Genomic DNA, 25,883 nt, shown 5'->3' with positions numbered 1-25,883 from the left:
CAAATTCAGCCGAACTCCCAGAGCCTCGTCACATCTCTCGTCACAAACTTCCAGAGCTCTCGTCCTATCCTGCCAGGGCCATGGAGGCCGTCTATGAGCTCTCATTTGTTCCGGTCATGGCTATGGAGGCCATCCACCAACTCTCTGTCTGTCCTGTCATGGCCACAGAGGTCCTCCATGAACCCACCGCCTGCTCTGTCTCATTTGCTCAACTATGGTGGTCTACTGCTCCGCCCTGGCGGGCTTCTGTCCCGTCTTCTCGGCTGTGGTGGTCCTCTGCTCCACCCTGGTGGGCTTCTGTCCTGTCTTCTCGGCTGTGGTGGTCCTCTGCTCCGCCCTGGTGGGCTTCTGTCCCATCTGCTTGGCTGTGGTGGTCCTCTGCTCCGCTCTGGTGGGCTTCTGTCTCGTCACTCCCACGTTACCTGCTCTGCCCTGGCGGGCCCTTGTTCCCAAGTTAAGCCCACGGTGGGTCCCTGTTCCTGAGTTAAACCTTGATCCCGAGTTAAACCCATGGTGGGCCCCTGTTTCCCATGTTATGCCCAGGAAGGGCCCCTGTTTCCCATGTCAGGTGCAGCAAGGGCTCCTGATCACCATGTTAGGCCCAGGAAGAGCTCCAGTTCTGCCTGCTCTGCCCCGGTCCCCGGCCACTGCACTTCCACACGGACCTGGCCTACCGTCCCTGCCCCTGTTCCACCTCTGCTCCACCGCCCTCCTAGATTATCTTTAGCTTCTGGAAGCCACTCCTTTGGGGGTGGGGGCTGTGTCACGATCATTAGTTGTAGTGCCCATAATCTTCAGTTGAGGGCACTCCACTCAGGACTCATTCAGAACTCCATTTCCCATCCTGCCCCATTCCTGGAAGTAATTGCACACAGACACCTGCACCTTTATAGGGAAGTCGTGGCCTAATGGTTAGAGAGTCAGACTCCCAATCGAAAGTTTGTGGGTTCGTGTCTCGGGCCGGCAGGAATTGTGGGTGGGGGTAGTGCATGTACAGTTCTCTCTCCACCTTCAATACCACGACTTAGGTGCCCTTGAGCAAGGCATTGAACCCCCAACTGCTCCCCGGGCACTGCAACATAAATGGCTGCCCACTGCTCCGGGTGTGTGTTCACTGCTCTGTGTGTGCGCACTTCGGATGGGTTAAATGCAGAGCACAAATTCTGAGTATGGGTCACCATACTTGGCTGAATGTCACGTCACTTTCACTCACACCTGCACCTCATTTCAGCTACTACACACATATATAAGCAGCACACTCACTCCACCAGATTGGAAAGTCTTGTTTAGCCCTGCTTACATTTCTGAGCATTTGTTATTCCCATGTTTGACCTTTGGACTGTGTATTCCTACTCTGATTCTCTACTGCCTGTCCCGATCTCTGCTTGTTTCTGGTTATCCCTGACACACCTGATGCCATTCCTGATCTCTGCCTGTCTGACCATTCGTTTAATAAATGCTGCAATTGGATCCGAATGTTTCTGACTCTCTCTTCGTAACAAGAACACTGATATTTGTATACTACATAAAGTATACTTAAAAATATACTTGAAGTTAAAATAAGTATACTTAGTCAAATAAACTTGAAAAATACTACTTTTTGGTAATGGTACTCAGAAACACTGAGTAGTTTCACTTCAGAAGCACACCTTTGTATGCTTTTGTATCCACCTTTTTCTTCAAGGTGGAGGTAAGCCTCTCTGCGAGACTTCCGGGTTCATTAGCAGCTATAAGGAAATAATGAGAAGAATAACAACCTGCAGTAAACACTAAAACTGTTTGCACTACAAACCTGTGTTAATTAAGATAATACATTAAAATAATATGGTAAGACACACTATTGTCAATATCAAACAGAAAATTAACTGTTTGTATAGCTAAAAATAGCTGTACATAAATAATTATTAAAATAATGACATCATTATAAAGAATAAAAATTAACTTTTTTTACAACTATATATATTCTACTTTTTATCTCATAAATGGGCTTAGAACCATAGAACCGTGTGTTTCTTCAAGAAAGAATATAATCACAATGAGGCATAGCAGGTTAAATCTTAGCCTGTAATATGTAACTGTGACGGTTGGGTTTTGGGAAAAACACAAGGTGAGGGCAGGATCCAATTGCAAGTATGGGTTTATTTAAAGAAGGGAAAAATACAAAATAAACAGTCATGAGAGACAAACCAAACAAAAGAGGGAACTGGATGAAACTCGGAGGAACAAGAAGGTAAAGGGAAAACTCGGGAGACGAGCACAACTCACACATAGGGTAAGGACTCCATACAGACAACAGAGAAAGACAGCTCTATATAGGAAGACTAATGACTAAGGATTGTCAACACCTGTGCGATTTAATTGGAGTGCAATTACTGTGAAGACATGACCAGACTAGCGGAATTAAAGTGCCTATGGTGAAGTGCCTAAGGAGAAGTGAGCTCACTAGGGGACACCCAGGAAAACAGAGACTGACAGCGTGACAGTAACTCACCATACACAGCAAGACTGAATGTCTTGCTCACATGGTTGCTCTGTAGTTTATAGAGTCCACAGTGTTTTTTTATGATGTCTGTGATAGTCAGAGATCCGGTTTGATGATCCACTGTCAGTCTGTCTCTGAATCTCCCATCAGGACCATCATCATATATAGTAAAGCGGTCTGTAGTTACATTGATTTCAGCTATTAAAGTGTTTTTAGTTCCAAACCTCCACAGAATCAGATCATCATCCATTATTTCAGTAAAACCAGTTTCTAGAGTGACTGAATCTCCCTCCGTCACTGACACTGATGTCACTTCATCTGTTTCACCAAACATACCTAAACAAAACAGAATCACAAAATAAGTGTTCACACTTGTAGTTCGGTTTTGCTTGTTTGTTTGTTTTTTTAGTCCTGCTTCACTAAGAGTTCATGTTGGCATTATAACACCTAACCTAAATACAAAAATAAATAAAAATGTGATGTATGATGTACATAAGCCTAATCTATATTTTTGTTATGGAACTTTCAAAACATTGCTATGTGCTGTGTGCTAGGCTAAATGCACTCATACTAGTATCCGGATGTATGTGACTATATGGTATCTTTCTCAGATGGGATCTCACAAAAAAGCTTAAAAAATGAGGAGTCAAAACAGCGGCAGGAATTCTTCTGTTGCACACAGATGAAGAACAAAGGCCACACTATTTCTGGTAGATTTGGGAATTTTGGTCTAGTTTTTAATAGTTCACCAAGTAAGTACATTAATCAATGTAAACAAGCAGCGCAAAACAATATAGTTATAACAAAATCAGGACTTTACAAAAACAATATTTTAAAATAAACAAGTAAGAGCAAGAAGCGGTGTCTTAAAATGAAGATTATTATAACTTACCAACCAGATGCCACAAGCAGAACAAAACAAACATTTGAACCATTTTCAGATTACAGCAATTTAAATATGTGAACACTTCTGTGACGGACAGCTTGTGAACAACAGGAGAGTGTTAAAATACGATATAGTGTTGCTTGTGATACTTCAACCAATAATATTTGACCAACACCCATCCATTGCACATGTACATGCTCTTCTTGCATGCATTGGTTGTAATTCTTAGAAATAATTATCTCACTCTCATAGAAGCAGACCTGATGTTGTATAACACTATCACTATATATATATTTTTTTTTTCTTTGCAGAATGCAGAAGCTGTTTGTCCAGCAAACAGATCAAACCACAAGTCTGTAAAGATGCCAGTAAGAGTTTCACTTTGACTCACAATCTGAGCGGCACAAGCGTCACATGCATTCAAGTGAATATTATTCCTGTTTGGTCTCTTGTTCTCCTGTGCTTTGTTATATTATACATTTTTGAATAACTAATAATTCTGTTTTCCCATAGAAAACCACAGCTCATGGTTTTGTTTTTCTAGCACATAGAATGGACATTATACCATGAATGCAATAGCTGTGGTGAAGTGAAACTTCTGTGGTCTGCCTTATTTTCAAGAAATGTTAAACCTGAAGAGTAGAAAACCTGTGTATTATTGGATGCCAGAAGCACGTGTCAGTTGTTTGTTGGTAAAGAGTCTTTTATTTCCTCTCCTGTTGATGCAAACCTCACAATCTGACTTCCTTTTCAATGAAAACAGCGTTACAGACTCTATTTCACACAGCTGAGCATTATGAATAACGTTATGTATTTATTTTACGACACTAATACTTCCTGTTCTGGCATGTGTATATATGCACATATAGAGACGCTGTCTCAAAACAAAGACTATTATTGTCTGTCACTTCATAGCGAGTCTAAATAAGTGCTCTATATTGTGATGACAGCTAGTGTGCTCACTGATGGAGAGGATCCACACACACGCTGCATAAATTACACATTTTAGAGATTTTCATTATAATATTGTATAATGTTGCAGTGCTCAATGACAGCGCTTTATGCTGCACTTCTGGTCAGCTTGTGTTTGTGGCCACTAAGTAAGTTACAAATGTTTTTATACTGTTGTAGTTAATGCTTTGTTTTTATAATGAATAATGTGCTGAATTTGCATTCGTTATTTCCAGATAAAAGATTCGAGCAGTTATGTTAATGTGAGATCTCATTTGGACTTGGGTATCTTGTCATAGATCTCATTATGGACAGATTTTCAGACTCTGTTCTCACTTTTGGTTTGAAATAAACTATTGATGCCAACATAAATGTAGCTTTAATCCAAACACAGAAAACAGTGTAATTAGCACTTACAAAAAAAAAAAAAAAAAAAAAAAAAAAATTGAATGTAAAATATGCCATATTAAACATTTTTTTGAATCTGTTTGGCCAATTTTTTTATTGACAAAAAAATAAAACAACAATATCTTATTTAATAAAAAGAGCATACACATACATATATACATGCATATATATACAAATGTTGTCATTATACAAAATGTACTAACCAAGCAGAAATTAAAACAAAACAAAAAACAAAGAGGGGAGAAGTACTTCAAAATACATGTCAAAAGCAAAAAGGCTATATAAAAGAATCTAGCAGATCTGACGTCATTGCCTAGAAGAAGTGCAGCAGCTGCAGTAGCCACGCCCACCAGAGCAGTGACGACCAATCGGATCACAGCTTTAGCAGTATCACAACACTGGATGCGGACTAGACACTAGATGGCGCTCAGAAAGAACGGCATACAAAGTTTAAAAAGTGTCTGCCTTGGCAAAATGTGTTGCTGTTGCATTTTGCTTTTGATTGGCAGCACTGTTATACTACTGGCAAATATACATATTTATTTATTTATTTATTGTTAGCCCTTGAGTGTTGTTAGCCGTTAATTACCCCAAAAAGTGAAAATGGCAAAAATGGCACTGACGGCAAAAACAGGTTATGAACTGTTTTGGGCTTGATATAAAGAACATCAGTAGTTTTCAGAAATAACTGCCTGATTTGACTATAAGCTCTTTATATTGGAGAATACCACATGCATCCAATTTACTTGTGCAGGTCAGTATCTATCAAAACTCTGCTTCATCAATGTAAACATTTAGATTATCTCCTGGCTCAAATCTGCAAAATATTACTGAGACATTAAGATATTATAAACTTTAACATCATAGTTTTCTGTAAAGCTGTTTTGAAACAATTGCCATTGAAAAAAGCGCTATAGTAATAAATCTGACTTCACTCGAATTGACTTATATTTTATCACATACTGTTTTATCTGAGATAGTCGTGTATCTGTTAGATTCAGGATTTCATGGTAAAGTGGTTAGTTCATGCTAAAGTTAGACTGAGAGTTTCATAAGAAATGGAAATGGAAAAAGGCATTTAACCACATGCTAATGACGCCTTAGCAGTGTCTGTGTTAAATGTCAACCGCAAACATTCAGCAATGTTCAAGCACAACTGTTTGTCCACCAGAAGATCAGCACAGATGTCCTAAATCAGATGCAAAATGTTTTTTTTTTTGAGGATTTAAAAAAAAAAAAAAAACATTCTTTAAGAGGCTATAAGAGTCAAGCATGAATATGTTCCAGTGTGCCAAAAGATTAAAGTCATTTGTTCAAATTCCCTGTATTACAGCTTTAAACAGCTCAGATGAAACGACAGACTCGGAGGTAGTCACAGGAGCTTCCTGTGAAAGACACAAAGCGGGTCTGATACGTGTCTGATCATCTACTCTTGTTGATAGGTGCATATTCCACATGATCATCCTCTTTAACAACCTGTAAAAAACACAAGATAGCAATTTCAATTAAAAAATTAAGACTTAGTTCTGTGACATCATGTTGTTTTCTAAAAGCATTGTAAAAGAGTCACAAAAGCATGAACAGTATGTGAACATGACTGTGATGTCATGAGCTGACATAGGAAATACTTCATGAGTGAGCACTGGGAATATTAACTATGTAGATCTGCTTTAGTTAGACTGAGGAAAGTGTGTTGTATGTGTTGTTAAATATGAGTCACGGTTTCACACACACTGAATACTGATCTTGTGACTTTTATACATATTTAACACGCTGCTGTTTGGTGTTTTTGTCACACGCACAAGCACACACACTGTAATAATAATAAACAATCTCACCGGTGTCCGTGCTTGTCTTTTGTAGAACGTAGGCTCAATGTAAGTGACCTCGTCTTCATTAATCTCAGCTGTTTCAATGACAACAATAACAGATTAAAACAACTCTGCATTTCTGTGTTTTCAGTGTGTCGTATTGAAGCATCTGTGAGACAATGTAAATATACCGATAACTGCTAAACCCAACATCTACAGACATTATTTTGTGTTCTTTCCTCTGACCTTTGCATGCTGAAAAAGCTTTACTTTATTTGGTCTCAGTGATGTGAATTTATCCATCTCACTTTTAAAGTCAAACAAGTATTATTTGTGGATAACTGTAAGACTGTTCACTCAAAACCTACGCTCACATTGATCAATCATGTGCCTGTGATCAAGAAAGAAACACAAAACCCGTGCTAAGAAAACAAGTTGGTTAAAAGACTGAATCCAATATTTGGTAAAATGTATAAAACGTACAAAAATTGTCTGATTTCTTGAGAAGCAAATTTGGTAAGTTTTAGTCCAATGCAATAACATTTAGGAAAAAGAGGTCTCTCTGGATCAAAATTACTACAACACGACATGAGCATTAGAAGGAACTAAGTAAACACTCTTTTCTTTTACAAATGTAATAGCCGTTAAGAGATTAACTGTAACACTTGCCTTCTTGATCAGTTTTTCTACATTTCCTGCAAATACAGAATATCAGGATTGCAGTCAAAATCAGCAGAGATCCGGCAGCAGCGGCAGAGATCGGCACGAGTTTAGACACTGACAAAACAGAGAGACAGTCATTAGTGTGACCGACTGATGCTTTAAAATGAACATTTATGAATTTGAAAGTTTTAATTTATTTTGCTGTCTACAGTGGGTTACAAGAAAAATTACAAGGACATTTTTTGTCATTTCAGGCTGAAAAGCAGGAGATACTATAAGAAGAATCATGATTCAGCAATTGGTAATTTCCAAGCAGTAAAATGCTGAACTTTGTTTTTTTTACTATCAATCTTTGGAATCAATAATTAAAATCAACACCATGAATAATCACAAATGCACCTGGACATGGCTGACAGAGTTTGCTGATGTCCAGATGTGTGGTCTGGTTTGTGATGGGATTGTTGATCACACAGCTGTAGCTGTTTTTCTCCTGATATTCCACCTCCAGAGGTAGAGAGAGACTGATGCTGAGATCAGACACACTGATGCTGGACAATAAACTGTTTCCTTTGTACCAGGAGAGAGTCACATGACCCACATTCACCACTGAACACACCAGTGAACAATTCTGCTGTGATGATGATGATGATGATGATGATGATGATGATGATGATGATGATGAACAATTTCTTGTGATGTTAGGCTTGGGTAAAGAAGCTGAGAAAGAGTAAAAACATCCGAGTCAATAATACTGTTTCAGTCGTTGTGTTATAGAGTGTGTGATATCATTCAGTGAGTGTTTGTGATTTCAGTTTTTTTATAACACTGTCTGAGATACCAACCTTGGAATAATTCATCAAAAGGAAACTGATTAATCGGTTTACAATTAAAGTCAATATGAAGGTGTGTCTCAGATGCTATCATTTTTAAGACTGAGACGCTTTAGCATGTATAAACTTTAAAGCTACAAATTAAAGGAATAGATATTTATCTCACCATAGACCACAAGACTGTATCTCTTTCTCAAACTGTTGCTCTGTAGTTGATAGAGTCCAGTGTGTTCAGTTCTGGTGTTTGTGATGGTCAGAGATCCAGTTTGATGATCCACCTTCAGTCTGTCTCTGAATCTCTCATCAAGAACATCATCAAATACAGTGCTGCTGTCGGCCAGTACATCGATTTGAGCTAGTAAAGTGTTTTCAGATCCAAACCTCCACAGAATCAGATCACCATCCATCATTGCAGTAAGACCAGAGTCTAGAGTGACTGAATCTCCCTCCGTCACTGACACTGACTCCACTGTTACTGTATTAGCAAACACATCTGAAGAATAGAAGGTTTGTCAGATCAGAGATTCTGGTGGTTCCAAAACATTTATTGATTGGTGATTCGTCACAAAAGTTATATTTTATAAGTAACATATAAAACAAAATAACTGTGAATATTTTTCAATCTTTACACTGTAAAACTATATTTGTTTCAAATATTTAATGGGACATTTAAATTTACTTTTTATTATTTTTTTTTTATTTGATGAACTCATGTGAACAGGTGGACTGCATTTTATTAAATTGACCTCCTATGAAGTAAGACCTGAATCCAATAGATCTTACAGCAATACATTAGTTTGGTTTTATAATATTATTTTTCTACACAAATCCATCTGCCATGTGAAACAAACAAAGCATGAATATAAAAGCACAAAAACACACATTTGTAACTCACCATTTACTTGCCACAACCCCAAGCAGAACAAAAGGACAATATGAACCATTTTCTTTGCACATGCTAACATTCTAATGAAAATATCTGAAAGCTGACTACAGAAGTGAGATATAAGAGCGTGTGGATCCTCCCCCCAACAGGATTCGACCACCCTTCACTGACCACACACACACTAGGGTTTCACTTAAATTACAGTTACAATGTATAACATTTATTAAGACTCACTGTATATTGGCAGAAAACATTTTGTAATGCAGTCAAAGCTTATGACAGTTTATTAGGTAAGTCTTTCAAATATATATATATATATATATATATATATATATATATATATATATATATATATATATATATATATATATATATATATATATATATATATTCCCTTCAGAGGTTCATTCATATGAAAACTTGAATTAGTGAGAATGAGAAAAGTGTGAAAAAATATAGCCTCTATTGACAAGGAAGGTCCACTGAATTTTTTTTTTTTTTTTTTTTTTTTTTTTTCTGGCAATGTATTTATGCACCCCCCAGAACGGGGAGAAGTCATGCTATGAAATGAATTTATAACTTTAATATTTCTCATGCTTAGCTAGTTAATGTCTATGAGAGATGAATTGCGAGTATAAGGGGAAAAAAAACGTGTATTGTGATTCGTATAGGACTCTTTCTCAAACATGAAAACTGCTTTTTTGTTAAAAGAAAGTCAGACTGTGTGGTTCCTATGAAAAAATAAATGATGCCGTCAAATAATACGCACAGGCTTTCCGTCCACAAGGTCGAACCACATTTCTTTGTAAATAAATGAAACCAGATTGTTTCACTTTGACCACACAGGCGGGTGAACTGCGTTCTTTCTCTTCGCAAGAAAAATAGCGCTGTTTTTTTTAGGATGTGGTTTTAAAAAACTGTCTTGTTCCCCCAGTGGGGGAATTCATTAATTGTAATTAATTATTTGCGTTTTTATAATGGACAATTTTTTTTTTTTTTTTTTTTTTTGGGTGTGAGATTCCAGTGACAGCGAATCAATCAAAACTTCCTTTGTTATGTTTTAAATCCCCTGTAGTGTTTTTTTTCTGGCAGCATCCTCATATGCCAGTTTCAAATGAAACGAAACTTGGGCTACTTTCCAGGTCACGTGATTTCGTGAGAAACGATAGTCCTGCCACGAAACTTAAATAGCGAAACTTATATATCCGCTTTATGCACTATAGCTATGTTACGTGGGTTTCATACATAACATCGCTTACGAATATTTTACACTGATTTTGTTCATTTTTATTAGTATCTTTTTATGGAGTAGATGGTATCATAACAGATAATTTATCAAATAAAGCAGCAAACAGACTAGCATCCAGCAAACAAGCTTTTTTAAAATAATAATAATAATAATAGTAATTAAAGCTGTTTTCAGTGTGATTGACCAATAGAATTAAAGCTGATCTTTTTAAGTGTTGGTTGGTTACACGTCACGCCCTCCGCCCCGCCTACAGACGGTGGAATAAAAGCACATCTAGTATCGCTTTCTTGTATCAGGAACACCAGTCACCAGAGCCTATAGGCCTACGTGTTCTTTTTCTTTTTCTTTTCCGTTTTCTTTTCTTCTTTCCCCCTTTTATCATTGCACTGACTTCTTTCTCAGAAAAGAAGGAAATAAGAAATCAAAACTAAAGGAAATTTTGAACAATGGAAGCCTACTCTGCACTTGCTCTGTTTGTTTTTCTGATTAATGGTAAGTCATTTGACTCTTTATGTCCAATATGTGCTTTGCCTGCATGCATCGGCCATGCAATAGGAATGCATTAGTTATAGAAAACCTGTATCAATTGAACATATGCTTTCTATAACAGATAGTCCTGCTCGCGTAGAAAAAAAAAATACCTTGCATTTCAAATACAAATGTATTGTTGTTTTGGGGAAAAATGTCCAAATGAATGTATAAAAATTCTCAGGATTGCATCGTTACCTGGCTGTAATCGTTTCCCTGTAAGTCACGTGATCGAGCCAAACTAAGTTTCGTTTTTTGTTCGTCACTTGTCTCTTGATAATCAGTTTTCAGTTGATAATCGAGTTGTCTGTCCACTAGCTGAAACTAGCAAACAAGGTTGGTAAGATGTTTTTCAGCAGAACTAACAACATCTAATCAAGGCGGATCATATCTTTATCTATTTGTCCATTGTACTAAGTTGACTTCCTGGTATTTGCTCTGCCTTTGCACACGTCCCACTTAATCAAATGATCTAACCAGGAACAAACATGATGTAATATGAGCCCTTTGTTCGTTATTTTTTTTTCTAGGCGTGTCTCTGTTTTCTCAATTTTTATTGAATTGATTTTTCAGGTGAACAACAGTTAAAATAATGGGAATCTATTTAGTCCTCACTTCCTTGGTCCTTCTCATTTATGGACGTTTGACTTTGTAACCCTTTCTATTTTTGGTGAACAGTCAAATTTTTCTGTACATTTTAATCTATTTTTCTATTTTCTAATATCATATTCTTAATGTAAAATGGCAAACAGTTTATTGTTCAAGTTGTATGAAAGGTTCAGCCCAAATGGCAAAAAAAAAAAAAACGTAGTTCTAGTCAATGGATATTATCATCTGTCTTTCAAACAGCCACTGTCAAATGTAGCCAAAGTATATCTTCTTTCACCTTATATTTCAAATACATATACAAAAGTACATACAAGATCTGAGGCTGTATGTTTGTATCTTTATTATCTAAGATCTCATGCGATTGGATTTCTCATAGGTGTGGTGTTGAATGCCATGTCAAATGTGCACACGCACATGAGTTATTGTTGTTTGTTTTTGTCCTCAGGTGTGGCTACTGATGATGTGACATCAATCTCAGTTATGCAGGGAAATGCAGTTGAAATGTCTTCTGACGTTACCAAACAACAACGTGACAAGATGCTGTGGTATTTTAATGACACTCTGATAGCTCTGATCAATGGAGAGCCCAGTAAGAGTTGTCTGTATTATGGTGAAGGTGAGATCTTCAGAGACAGACTGGCGATGGACTATGCAACTGGATCTCTGACCATCACAGACATCAGTCCTGAACACTCTGGACGTTATGAAGCAAATTTCATCCAAAGCAAGAGCACGGGAACCAGCCACAGCTTGAACCGAAACAGCAAGTGTGACGGCACAAAAATCATCAAGAAAACGAGCAACATTGGCGACAGCGTAAAAACATTCAGTGTTTCTGTCACTGGTACGTCACTTTTCAGTTCCTGTACATGAAGGTGACCCACCTAAACGGTGACTTTCAAACCAGTTCAGCCTGTTTCCATTTTTATAGAAAAACAACATCATAACATATTTTCTGAACAAATGTCATTTCTGCATTCCTGACCTTGACAAGAACAGACTGACACTCCTCAGTCTTACACTAATGATAATTAAAATATAATTGGTCGACAACATTTCTTCCGTTTGGAAAGGTTTTCCTGCTGCTACAAATAACTTTTAAATTTTTTTTATAAATACTGGCTTTTTTTCATTTTGTTGTTGTTTCATTGTGTTTTCCAGCTTATCTGTCTGATCCGCTCAACATCAATGAAGAATTGTTCAATATGGAGAAGGAGCAAGAGTCTGAAGAGAGTATGTTTTTAGCATTCCCTTCCTTTTTTATTTACAATAGATTAGACTACACTGTAAAACCCGACAAGTTCACTTAACTCAAAAAATTGTTGAAACACATTACATTGACGATTTTAAGTCAAATTAACGTAATATTTTTTAGTTCAATAAAATATATATATTTAAGTGTCTGTTACCATAACTGTAAACCCTAGTAAGTTCACAGAACTCTTAAGTTTACATAAAATTAGAAATTACATTTCCAGTTGCCTTAAATATAATAACACTTAATTTCTACATTTATTTTCCTTGTTTTCTGATGCAAAGCATGCTGGGAACTTGAATACGCAATCATTTTAAGTTTACCTTACTACAACAAAATTTTGAGTTTACAGAACTTTTTTAAATTAAGTCCAATGAACTTTCATTATTATTTGAGTGCAATTAACTATTTTCATTTGATTAATTTCACTGTTCGGTTTTACAGTGTATATATATATATGTATGTGTGTGTGTGTGTTCATTTATAAAAGCGTATTATTCTAAAGGTTGACATCTTCTGTCAGTCGCATTGATGTGTGACTGTGGTGATGTTAGTGATAGTATTATTGCTATATTAGTGTCATTTATTTTATTTTATTCTAACTGAGACTGTGTGTTTGTATCATTCATGCAATGCATTGTCTTTTGAACTGTCTGTCTTTCTCTGTTCTAGGTTCAGTACAGTCTTTAACTCTTGTAGCAGTAATGTGTGCTGGTGTTGGTGCTGTTGTTCTGCTGCTGGCTGTTGTTGCAGTTGTTGTTGGTGTGATATACCATCGCCGCAGGAGCTCTAATAAAGGCAAGTATAACTTACAGATACTACAGTGAGAGAAAAACATCATCTTTATTAAGCAAAGTTATTCTTTAATTGTCTGTGATTTTTTTATTTATTTTATTTTTTTACAGAAGACAGAAAGGTAAACTCATCTGAGCATCTGCTGAAAGTCCCAATATGAGGTAAGACTACTGCAGCATTTCCGAAATATACAGATTAGTGCAAATGATATGTTAGAATCTTCACCAAAAAGGTTTAAGTAAAATGAAGTATGAAAAACTGCAATATTTTCAAGATGCAATGGAGAAATCTACCTATTCAGTATATAAATATATGAACTGTAGCCTACAGTTTACCATTGAATACATGGAATTTAAAAAGTCATCATCATGTAAAAGAAATATTGTAAAGTAGAATCTTATTAAATGATTAATTACAGATGTGATGACTTCCTGAATTTTCTATAGCCTAAATGTAAACACTGTTCATTTTTCTCTCCTTTCCTTCTGTGAATTGGTGTTTTCTTACAGAAAGAGAGAGGTCGCTTTGTCTAAGGGCATCTCAACAGGATCAGCCCAGATATTCTTCTTCTTTTTCCCTCAAATTGTGGCCAAAAATCATAAAATTGGTCCCAGTCGTGCCCCGCTGCTCAGCCCAGACACTCCTTTGTCTGATACTAGGTGGCGCTTATAACAAGGTGATTTGCATTTCGGGCCATAACTTTTGAAGCCTAATGACTATCAACAAAATCATTTCCTCACTCTCAGTCCTTGAGTAAAATAATCTAAATAGAAGTAAACATAATTTTAAAGCTGGTAATGGAGGCTTGAGCCGTTGATAGCATTCTAATGCAGTTATTACTGAAGTTATTAGAAAGAGAGCGAGAGAGACATAGAGAGAGAGAGAGAGAGAGCTTGTGTGAATTAGGCTAACTTACCTATTTACCTCTCTAAACAGCGCTGTTATTACAGCACTAGTGAGAAATGTCATGTGTAGCCTTTAACTTTTTATACTATAAACTGTAGGCTCACTGATAAATTCACCAGAGCAGCGCTGACAACACCTATCTGTGCAATCTGCATGACCATTATTACTATTAACTATGTGAAGTGATCTGGAATTGTAATGTGGTCAGGAGAACTGCCTGGAATAATGTTCTCTGTGCGCTTCCCAGAAAATAATTGCACACCTCAGAACGTTCATCAGCCAATCAGATTCAAGCATTCAACGGCCCTGTAGTATAATAGAACATTCTTTTTTCCCCAACATTTAGAATTTTCTGAAAGTTGCTTTTGAAAGAGAATAATGAAAAATAATATGACATGGTAGAGTTCATTTTGAAAAGGGAATTGTAATGGACTAATTTTATTTACAATGCAGTTGGGGAATGTAGCTTCAGGAGCAAACAGGAACAAATTTAACAAATTACAAAAAAAGAGAAAAGAAAATACAATTACTTACTTAGCTCCCTATCCAAAAACAGCCACTAATGGTTCAAACTAAAACCCTTCCTCCCCAAAATATTATTAAAAACTAACATATCCCTGCAATATATATATATATATATATATATATGTATATATATATATATATATATATATATATATATATATATATATATATATATATATATATATATATATACTGTATATAGCAGGGATATGTTAGTTTTTAATAATATTTAATAATAATGATAATAATTATATATATATATATATATATATATATATATATATATATATATATATATATATATATATATATATATGTATATATATACTGTATATAAAATCCTGTCACAAGACAACAAATGTTAGTGGGTAAAAACATCAATTATGAATTATGAAAATGCATAAATCATGTTAACCACATTTTCTGAAAACCAGCTACCATTGAAAGTGAAGTGAAAAGTTGAAAAAAGGCATGTTATAAATAAGAAACGTTATGTTTTCACTAATAACTTCTTTTTGTTTTTTTTTACTTTTTTTATTTTTGAATTAACTTCAGTTAACTTTAATAACAAAATTCAACAAAATTTAATCTAATAATGCATTTCACTTTATATTAATTTGAATTATATTTCTTAAAAAATGCATTAATCTACAGGTTCATTTAGAGTAGAATTATGGTGCTGGTGAAATAGTTTTATATAATATCATAATATCATAACTTTTTTACTTGGGGAGACTTATTGTGCAATATAATCTAGTCTTACACTAACCTGACTCTCCATTTTGGTAGTATGTAAAATTTGTGATTCATAACTTTGTTTGAATGTACACTATGTGATATATGTAAATTATGTTGAGGGATAGATATCCTAATTTCATTGTGTATATATATAATGACAATAGAAATGCATTCAAAATATTACATGATTTAATTACAAGCTATTTTTTAAATATAGAAATAAATGAATAAATATTTGAAACTCAGTATTTCTATGGACATAATTGATAATAATGTAAATATAAAGTTTACTTTATCAAAAATAAAGTTTTGCACAGAAAATTATATCTTGTTGTTTATTTGACATAATTTGACATGTGATTCATCTAAATTTGTCCACACATGCATCATGTATTTTACGGCAGTAAAACACTTTAAAGAGGATTTTACGACTTCTCTTGCAGCTGAACGCTTTGGGCATGATTTCTTTGGAAGTGTGCTGCTGTAACCTCTCTCATCAAACCCGATCACCGAAGATTCAAGACGGATTTTGCTGTAAAAGACACACCATTAGACCCATCTCGACAGGATCGCTAATCAAACTTGAGCCTTTGGTGCTTGTGCGTGTGGCTATATTTACATCTTTATGCCCTTATTAGCAGTCAAAGAACAACACAGTGTTTGTGGAAGAGATTTGTCTTTAGTAGTTTGATGAAGGTTGAGATGATCTCAGCAGAACAGATGGAGGTTGAATGCAGTGTTGGTGAAAGTTACTTTTAAAAGTAACGTGTTACATTATTGTGTTATTCCATAAAAAGTAACTAATTGTGTTACTTAGGTACTTTTTATGGAAAGGCCCTATCATGCCAAACGTGAAATGATTAAGCCTCAAACTGAATGAAATGCCTTTTCCTCTTGGCACCTCACTCCCAATTTTTCTCAACATGGGAACAGGAGAGCTGTCGGACAACAAATGGGAAAACAAACTTATTTCAAAAAGTAACTGTGATATTTCCTTTGTCTGTGAAGTGACTTTGTGTCCCATTTTGATTGAACCACTAGCTGGTGGTTATTTACTTTAGTGGCTATTGAAATAATATAAATATGTCTACTTCATTTCTATTTATTTACACATAATCTGTTGGAAGTAGTCTTGCTGTAATTATACAATGCATGCTTGTGATTATTAAAAAGATGAAATAACCTGCATAGACCCTGCATAAATTATTGAATGCAGTAATGGTACCATCACAATGAGGACACAAATTCACTGTTCACAACTTGCACTTTCATTGGGTCTCAATGTTTTAAATGATTTTTCTTTGTTGTTATTTGCATCTCTGTACTAACTTGTTTTAGGCCACTTGTCATGCAGCACTTTATCGCAGAGCACGACTGTCACTTCTGGAAGTTAAAAATCCCTTTACTTTCCTTCACAGGGCAATTGATTTTTAACTATTCTGCACAGACCGTCAAGACAAACCAACCACAGACCCACAGTAGCAAACTTTAAACGGACACGCTCCACACACTACTCACAATCACGTCTGCATTGTTTAAATGCTGTAAAAGTGAACATTTGTTGTTCACCAAATAAGAGCTGTAAAAAGCTCTCTCATGATCATATTTATTCGTCTATATGCCTATACGTCTGCAAAAACACAAACAAACAAACAAGACAGGTTTATGTCTGTAATGGTTGGTTTGGGATAAATTTCCACCTCAGAATGGCTGATGTCTTCATTGTATTTGTGTTTATTAAATTATAATTAATTGAGATATTATGCATTAAGTAGGCTGCACATCATTCATCATAATCACCAGTTACGTCTACGGACCAACTAAGTGCAATTATTCATCCTGAATTTAAACGTTTATTGTCATTATAATAACACCCGTTTATAAAAGTAAAATAAAAAATAGGTCTATATATGATTCATAGATATTTTTCAGTTAAGTAGGTGCTGTTCCGTTTTCAGACTCAGTTTTATTGGCAAAGGCAATATTTCTACATTTGTATTTCCAAAGCATTTGCAGTGTTGCAGCCTACAGTTAAAGCAGTGAAAAATGTATGAAAATAAGAAAATATATTGAAAAAGAAAGATTAAATGGATGGCAGCAGGAAATATTAAAAACTATGCATCGTTTTGGCCACTAGATGGAATAAATGCAGTATTGAAAGTTTTGACTTTTATCATGATCCCAGAGAGCAAAGCATGGTGAGCAAAATGTCAAATCACTGAAGAGTACCTTAAGACCACGTTTTCTTTTGAATGTAATTATGTTTCTTTTTTTTTATATATAAAATTGAAAATCCTTTATACTTTATTATATTATACTGTCTTTATTATTTACATCTCTCTCTCTCTCTCTCTCTCTCTCTCTCTCTGCAAGCTGAGCTGCAAGCTTTTCCCATATTGGTCATTTTGAGCATTGGCCATTTTGAATTTTGTACTACAAAGCTGTATTTTATAAACACATTCGCATAATGTTACACTTACTGTACGCTTGTTCATCGACACGATGCCCTGATACCACATGCTTATAATTTTGGATGTGGTTGACTTATTTTCTTGGGTAGTCATTTACTATGATTCGTGAATCCCTGCCAAATCCAACGATACCACACATGAGGGGCTTTACCTTAGGATTTGTGCAATTCTGTGATATAGCATCATTTAAACAACTTTTGAATCTTCAAAAAAAATACAATATTTTATGAATGCTTACTATTGCAAAACTCTGCCCTGAATGTCCCCAAAAAGTTTTGAGAAAAGATATAATGGTATTTTCAAAAAAAAAAATTGTAATGAAAATGGTCTCAGTATATTAATTGGATCACGCCAAGACAGTAGACCGCAATGTGGTCATAGCTGGCCAGGCTTCCTGTCAGCCACTGTTGATGACATCTGGGCACCTTTGACTGTGGTCTTAATAATGAATTGTTCAGACCAGTTGGGCAACATCGTTCAGATGGTTCTGTGTTGATGCATATGCATCTCCGTCCATAAAACTCAACACTTTCACTTTGACTGTTCTACTGTATATTAAAACCTTTGTGCGGTCTAAGGTAATTTCTGACCAGAGAATTTTACATTTTGAATTTTAAAACATTATAGCTTCACCAAAAAGGTACCAAACTTGGTTACTTTTATGGCAATTGGTATGTGAACACACACACACACACACACACACACAATAATTGAGGGCATGATTCAAAAAAGCTAAGTGGTCATAAAAAAATACTCACACTCATGGTCTTTGTTCAAAAATGACTGACCATAGGAAATTAATGGGAAATGGGGAGAAAATCAAAAATTCTGAATATTTAAGTGTACAATTTGACTTTAAAACTGCAACAATGTTAAATAAAATAAATTTGACTATAATGCAGTAAAAAAGTGGACAGAAAGGAAGGGCTAAAACTCTAAAACATCAAGAGTGTAAACGAATACATCCACTCACACTTGCTTACATTCACAGACACACACACATACCAAGTGAATTGGTATAGTTATAACCATATCGTCAAAATGATTCGGAAGACTGAAATAAAAGATTAAAATCATATGGGTTAAACTCTGGTTAAGAATTTTTTTTTACATTTTTGTTTCATTTATATAGAATTGTAATGTTTTGTGTAACAAAGTGATTTCTGTGTTCAGGTTTGAATGTAGTAATAAAAGAATAAAACAAGAAAAATATGAACCTTGACAAAAAGTAATTTTTCAGAATGCCTTAACATACATTTAAATCCACAACCTAATAAAAGTTAACAATTATGAATAAAACAACTAGGGTATTCACAAGCCTCTATAGAGTCCTGTTAAATTACTAAGATATTAGACTGGTCCCGTTCTATATCCCCGCCACCAAAAGTTTTCTCAGTCCTCCTGAAAGTGTTCACGGCCATAGGAAGAAAAGGCAAAGCAGACACAAAATCTGGATATACCTTCACTTCAAATCTTTTATAGTTTTACACTGACTATATATTGGACAAAATAAGGGTGGTGGAATATTTTCAACCAATAGGATATAGATTATGTGTTGAGTATGAGCCAAAACAATGTTATGTCTGAGGTAAGCATCTTCAGCAACAACCTGGGCCCGAAAGGATCCTCCACCACTCTTCACCGATTCACCTCTATGTATCATATGTGCATGTGCGTATACAATGAGGTAAAGAGACATTAGACTAGAGAATAGAGAGAGAAAGCACAGATGGGAGGAGGGAGAAAACCAATGAGACAGAAAGGGAGGGCAGGAATAAGAAAGAGGACAACAACACTCACACCCAACCTAAAAAGGAAACATCTATGGAAGGAAGGCGAGTAAGAAGGGAGAAGGGATTGCAAAGAGGCAAACTCACAATAATATCTGACAGAGATCATGATATAACAAGTCCTATACAAAGAAAACAAGTGCTTTTTTTTTTGCTCTTACCAGGAGGTGCTATTCTGCATTCAAGAAAAAATTGGATAGGCCTAGACTCTATTTTAATCTGAAATACTGCATTAATATACTGTACTATTTTCAAAGGGAAAATTTTTAATCATATTTATTACATAAATATTAATTAGTACCATGAAATTCTCTCAAAAATGCAAAAAAAGTAAAAAAAAGTAAAAAAAAATATTACTGAAAAAATATTAGATCGATTTTACTAAATAAATAAATAGATAAATAAATAAAAAAATTATATATATATATATATATATATATATATATATATATATATATATATATATATATATATAAAGTTGTTATCATATTTCCACATTGACAGCTATTCCAGTTTAACGGGAGTATTTTCTTTCCATTGGAGGCTGTTAAAATAGACTTGTGTTTTTCCAGGTAAGACAACAATAATATGTCAGTGCTGATAGCCTTGTGGGCAGAACACTGTTGCACTCTCTCTCCCACTTTATTTCCTGTGTCCTCTATTCTTTCTTATCATATTAAAGTAAAGAAAAGAAAAAACAAACCAAAAAATAAGTGGAGACGAGACTGATGGCCTTATGAATCATTATCACACGATATGCTACTGAACAAAATAGTAGCTACTTTGCTACTTTAAATTAGTTTCACCCAAGACTGATTAAAGCAAAATAAAATGGGTTCAGCATTTTTAGTGAAGGCAGATATGACGCTTCATTTGTACAGAAGTAGAAAAAGTCCTTTACCCACACATTATTCACACAAACACTGCTAATAGACTGACATCAACCACAAACATCTAGCAATACATTCTCTTGAACAACTCATTTATACGCCGAGCAGGTCACACCCCAATTTTGGCACAGCTTTAAATAAATCCAACTAGAGCAGGTTTGAATTTGACTCACAAACTGAGCTTTTAATGGAGCCAGAGCTTCCAGGGTCAATCTTACCTCTCTATAGTGATCACTGACTGCAACTAAATCATGTTTCCTTGTTATTTGTAGCCAAATTAACACTAGGTATAACAGCTGGATTTAACTGAAATGTGAGATTTGCCATCGCAACTGGAGGAGGAATTAAAAACAGAAACTTGAAGTCGAACGCATCACTTTCTAGTGATGTCAGTGCGGTGTTAGTGTGGGTTGTGGTAACTATTTGCCAAATACACAGATGTTTTTTTTGCCTACCAACAGAAACACTTTTCATTCAATACTCCTACTGCTGGTCAAAAACAGAGTTCAGCATAAGTCTATCATATTTAAATACCAGTGAAGTGTGTCTATAATGTGTTTTATTTTGATAATCATGACACAATATTACACTAAGATTAGGCCGTGTATGAAATTGCATAGTTCTCCGCTACACAGTAGGCATTAATCAGTATACAAGCATCTCTGTATACACAGTGTTCAGTAAGTATTTGTTTACTGAAAGTAAGTAAATATTTCAATGCACCCAAATCTCTTCGTGTCACTGCTGGTGTGAACAGGACTTACATGTTACATGTAGATACTACATATTGTCACCGATCCCAAAACTCATCTACAAGTTTTAAAGAATGTAATGGATAATGGATGTCGCTGGAGGGTCTGGGTCTGGTACTCCAAAAAAAAAAAAAAAAAAAAAAATCATCTCATGGTGATTGGTGCATACTCTACTTGAGTTTCCTCTTTAACTTCCTGTAAAAAAAAAAATTAAAAATCATGTTAAATTAAATATATTTAAAAAAAAATGATATTATAATATTACTGCTGATAAATTTGAGATTCAATGTGAGTTCCCTGTTTAAAAAACAGCATATGCTGGTGTTATTTATGTTTTGAAGCATGGAACGCCACTCTCTCACGAACACGCATGCGACAGATTATGGTTTATAAAGATTTAAATATGGATATTTTTCCTATACAAACTCGTGTAGCGTTTGAATGCAAACTACATTACAGATGCATGTCTGACATCCACCTCTGGTTCAAAGAGTGTTATCACCTCTGCTGTCTTCTCCAGAGCAACTTTCTCTTGGAGTTTCAAAGAGATTCGAGGAAATGCACTGCGTAAATATGAACTCGTGTTCCCTGAATGGATTTGTTGAAATGTTGCTCATTTGCTGATACAGTAGAATGAGTGTCTTGAGTATTGTGGGTTATGAGTTTTTCTCTGAATCATGATCTATCATACTATACAAGCACCAATTTCACTGACTGCTCAGTTGATAAAGAGTTGAACAGCTTATCTTTGGAAAAAATCTTACCGTTTTATGCCCTTTTCTGGTGTTGACTGTTGGCTCAATGTAAATGATCTCTTCAGGAGACTGAACTGTTTGAGAGAATAATAATAGATGCATTAAACAACAACAACAACTCAATCTTAGCTAGATCTGGTTCTTCACAACATGTGTTGCGGTTATTATAGGGCTGTTCAAGTAAAACATTTAATGGTTCATTAATTGTACGGTATGAACATGTTTAATGCTCCATTGGTTTTAATGGCTTTAACAAATAAATTCAGTTAAACTTTCATACAGAAAATGGACTTGCAGATAATTTATTTATTAACCATACTAAGACAAATGCTAATGTAATTTGCATTTTATTCTAATATGATGAAATGTAATAAATGAAAGCGGAACTAAAATATCACCCACCAGTGAAACATTTACGTGGCATAAAATGCATAAAATGTATGCATTTCTGTCTCTGTATTTCCTGTGTGCTTTATTGCATTTTAAGAAATGCAAAATTAGTTTTTTCTGAGCGAGATGAGTAAAAAGCATTGCCCAGTGTCACTTTACAGATAACAGCCAAACAACTTGCCTTTTTGATCAGTTTTTCTACACTTCCTGTAAGTGAGAAACATCCCGAATGCAACCACAATCAACAGAGATCCAGCCACCGCTGAAAGAAATATCAGCACTATCAGAGACCGAGAGCCTGTAATTATAGAGACACAGTCATTAGTGTGAGTTTGATGTAATGGTAAGTGAACATCCAACTTAGTCTTTTCTGCTTTACTTCTTGACATCATATACTCAGTTTATACTTCTGATGAAAGTTCTGATTGTGAATTTGACATGTTTGTTATAGGTCTTTTTGTCACTTCCTGTTTCAGTGCCACGTTTGTAGTTTTATCAGGTGATTGTCTCCCCCATGTACATGTATTTCCCCTTTTGCTTTTTCCGTTGTCAAATGTCGATGTGTTTCTGTTTCCAACAGTCCTTGTTTTTTGGTTCTTGTTTTAACTTTGAGTGTAAAAAAGAATAACCTCTTTCTTTTAGATCTGTCTCTTTGCCTGCTTTCTTTTCTACTCCACCATTATTACAGTGTCACATTTACATGCACATTTGCATAATCAAATTTAACAGGCAGAGAAAGTGGGACTGATTGTGAAGTGAGTGTGTGAAAGCTTGGGTTGTTGACTAAGGAACACATCAGTGCTAATCAACTGTTTTGGCCTGTAGATTAATATCATTTCGTTCTGTCTCACAGCTGACTACTTTTCAAACAGCTCTTTTTAACGTAGACATTTTTATTGACAAGTTCAGGTATAAAGAAGTGGCTGAATAGATACAAACACAATGTGTGCTCTTTAGTGTAGCTGAATGTATTGAAGCACTACTATTAGTCAACGCTACGAATAAATAAATAAATACTTATCTCACCTGAACATGTGTGACAGAGTTTGCTGATGTCCAGATGTGTGGTCTGGTTTTTGATGGGATTGTTGATCACACAGCTGTAGCTGTTTTTCTCCTGATATTCCACCTCCAGAGGTAGAGAGAGACTGATGCTGAGATCAGACACACTGATGCTGGACAATAAACTGTTTCCTTTGTACCAGGAGAGAGTCACATGACCCACATTCACCACTGAACACACCAGTGAACAATTCTGCTGTGATGAAGATGATGATGATGAAGAACATTGTGAAGTGTTACTGCTAATGACAGGAACTGGCAGATGAGCTGAAAAAGCTTAATAAAATTATATCAAATTTTAGTATTTATAAGTAGCTGTTTCTGACCTTTTTGAATGTGTTGAGGGTGAGTTTGTGATGTCAGTTGTGACTTTTAAGATTTATAATTTCAAGAAGAAAAATGAACTACAATAATTAAAAAAAATATATTAACTCACCGTAGACAGTGAGAGTGAAGTTCTTTCTCACAGTGTTGCTCTGTAGTGTATAGAGTCCAGCATGTTCCTCTGTGATGTTTGTGATGATCAGAGATCCAGTTTGAAGATCCAGCTTCAGTCTGTCTCTGAATCTCTCATCAAGAACATCATCAAATACAGCCGTGCTGTCTTCCAGTGCACTGATTTCAGCTATTAAAGTCTTGTTATATCCAAACCTCCAGAGAATCAGATCTTCATCCATTATGTCATTAAGACCAGAGTCTAGAGTGACTGAATCTCCCTCCGTCACTGACACTGACTCCACTGCATCTAAACCAGCAAACACACCTGAAGAACAGAGAGTTTGTCACACATTAAGGGTTAATGACTTTATGTTGGTTTACTTTACCAATATCAGTACACTGTAAGAAGACAAAACAGCACCACAGACAAGAAAAAAAGCTCAATAATAGAAGATATAATAAACACAAAGGAAAAATACATAAAGTTGAGAGAATCTGAATCTGTTCTTAAGTTTTTCTGAGATGCTCTAGACATGAATACAAACCAGATTTAAAATACTTGTTGATTTTCAGTATATCGTAAAATAAAATAAAATTGTTATCCATCATATTTCTCATTTAGATGTATAAAACACACATGTATCACTTACCAGCCAGTTTGCACAAACAAATGCAGAACAAAAGGACAACATGAACCATTGTCGTTGAGGTCTGTATGATCATAACATCTGAAAACAGACTGCTTGACACAGCAGAAGTGAGACACCTATCTGGTGTATAATTCCTTCCCCAACAGGATCTGACCACTTTTCACTGGAACCTCACTAGCTTTGACCACAAATATGCGGCAGTAGTCACAAGATTTACTGTTCTTACTGGCAGAAAGTTATCTTTACCAGATTTATGAGGTGGATCACAAAGTTTCAGTTTTTTATCTTAGTCTTTCACTTCACAAATGGGGCTCAATCTACTTTGTTACCGTGCAGGAGTGTCCCATATATTCCAATGGTTTTACTTGTATTTTAAATTATACATTACACTTTGTTGTGTTTAAGGTTTAAAATAAATGTCTGTAAACTCAATAATTAAATAGTGATGCATGAAGGGAATACTGCCACTGACTGTTTTGTTGTTGTTGTTCCCCTAAAATCAGGGATGGATTCATAACTATTTCTGGTGCAATGACTAAGCATTGCAAAAAAAAAGGCCTGAAAAGCCTGAAAAGGAGTTAGGGCTAGACAATTAGTCGACATTTGACATTTCGACTTTTGTTCTGAGTGATAGTTGTTTGATCTAAGGGCAGGTTAGTTGACTGTAGTTGTTTGAGCGGTGTTAAGTTTAGTATGTAAATACTTTAAAGACAATGGTGAGAAAGCAGCAGTTAAGAAAACATCTGATTATAGCAATAGTGCACCAGCTTTGCAATCGGCACTCCAGTCCTGTCACTTTAATACTTTAAGACTTGAGCAATGATGCTGAAATTTCAGCTTAGCATTACAGAAATTAATGATATTTAAAAGTATATTAAAATAATAATAATAATAATAATAAAACGTTATTTTACGTTTTTTTATATTTTACATTTTAATTTCAGAAATATTTCACAATATTACACTTTTTCACATAAATGCAGTCTTGACAAATGCAGGCATAAGACACTTTCATAATGCTGCATAATTTTCAAAAATGGTAATATAATAAAGTCCTTTCACGTCACCATTTCGACAGCATACACTTCACATAACCGTTCTTTGGTGTCACTTGGGCTTCATTAACTATGATAGTTTCATGATAGTTGACTGATTTTGAGCAC

At 35.3% G+C, this 25,883-nt stretch overlaps 2 protein-coding genes across 4 annotated transcripts; one reads left to right on the top strand and one right to left on the bottom strand.

Moving 5' to 3' along the window:
- Positions 1-4,851: 4,851 nt before the first annotated feature.
- Positions 4,852-25,143, bottom strand: LOC127987088 (natural killer cell receptor 2B4-like). The gene is made up of 6 exons (XM_052589381.1): positions 24,721-25,143; positions 24,069-24,395; positions 23,597-23,908; positions 7,208-7,315; positions 6,566-6,633; positions 4,852-6,203 (listed from the first exon to the last, which is right to left on the bottom strand). Exons 1-6 carry the CDS (start codon positions 24,791-24,793, stop codon positions 6,150-6,152), a joined length of 942 nt encoding a protein of 313 aa, XP_052445341.1. The 5' UTR covers positions 24,794-25,143; the 3' UTR covers positions 4,852-6,149.
- Positions 10,445-17,829, top strand: LOC127987111 (uncharacterized). Of its 3 annotated transcripts, XR_008161040.1 has the most exons (7): positions 10,445-10,658; positions 11,749-12,147; positions 12,465-12,536; positions 13,231-13,356; positions 13,464-13,514; positions 13,863-14,029; positions 15,966-17,829. XR_008161040.1 is itself a non-coding variant. In XM_052589408.1 (6 exons), exons 1-5 carry the CDS (start codon positions 10,613-10,615, stop codon positions 13,511-13,513), a joined length of 693 nt encoding a protein of 230 aa, XP_052445368.1. In that variant the 5' UTR covers positions 10,445-10,612; the 3' UTR covers position 13,514; positions 15,966-17,829. The 3 variants fall into 3 exon arrangements, 2 of the variants coding, with proteins under 2 accessions (XP_052445368.1, XP_052445367.1); XM_052589408.1 differs by lacking the exon at positions 13,863-14,029; XM_052589407.1 differs by lacking the exon at positions 15,966-17,829 and having other exon boundaries at positions 13,863-14,104.
- Positions 25,144-25,883: the final 740 nt, after the last annotated feature.

This window comes from Carassius gibelio, chromosome B22 (genome assembly GCF_023724105.1).
Source record: "Carassius gibelio isolate Cgi1373 ecotype wild population from Czech Republic chromosome B22, carGib1.2-hapl.c, whole genome shotgun sequence".
Classification (NCBI taxonomy): Eukaryota; Metazoa; Chordata; class Actinopteri; order Cypriniformes; family Cyprinidae; genus Carassius; species Carassius gibelio.
The sequence above is the reverse complement of the archived record's forward strand: the minus strand, read 5'-3'. Positions and strand labels throughout refer to the sequence as shown.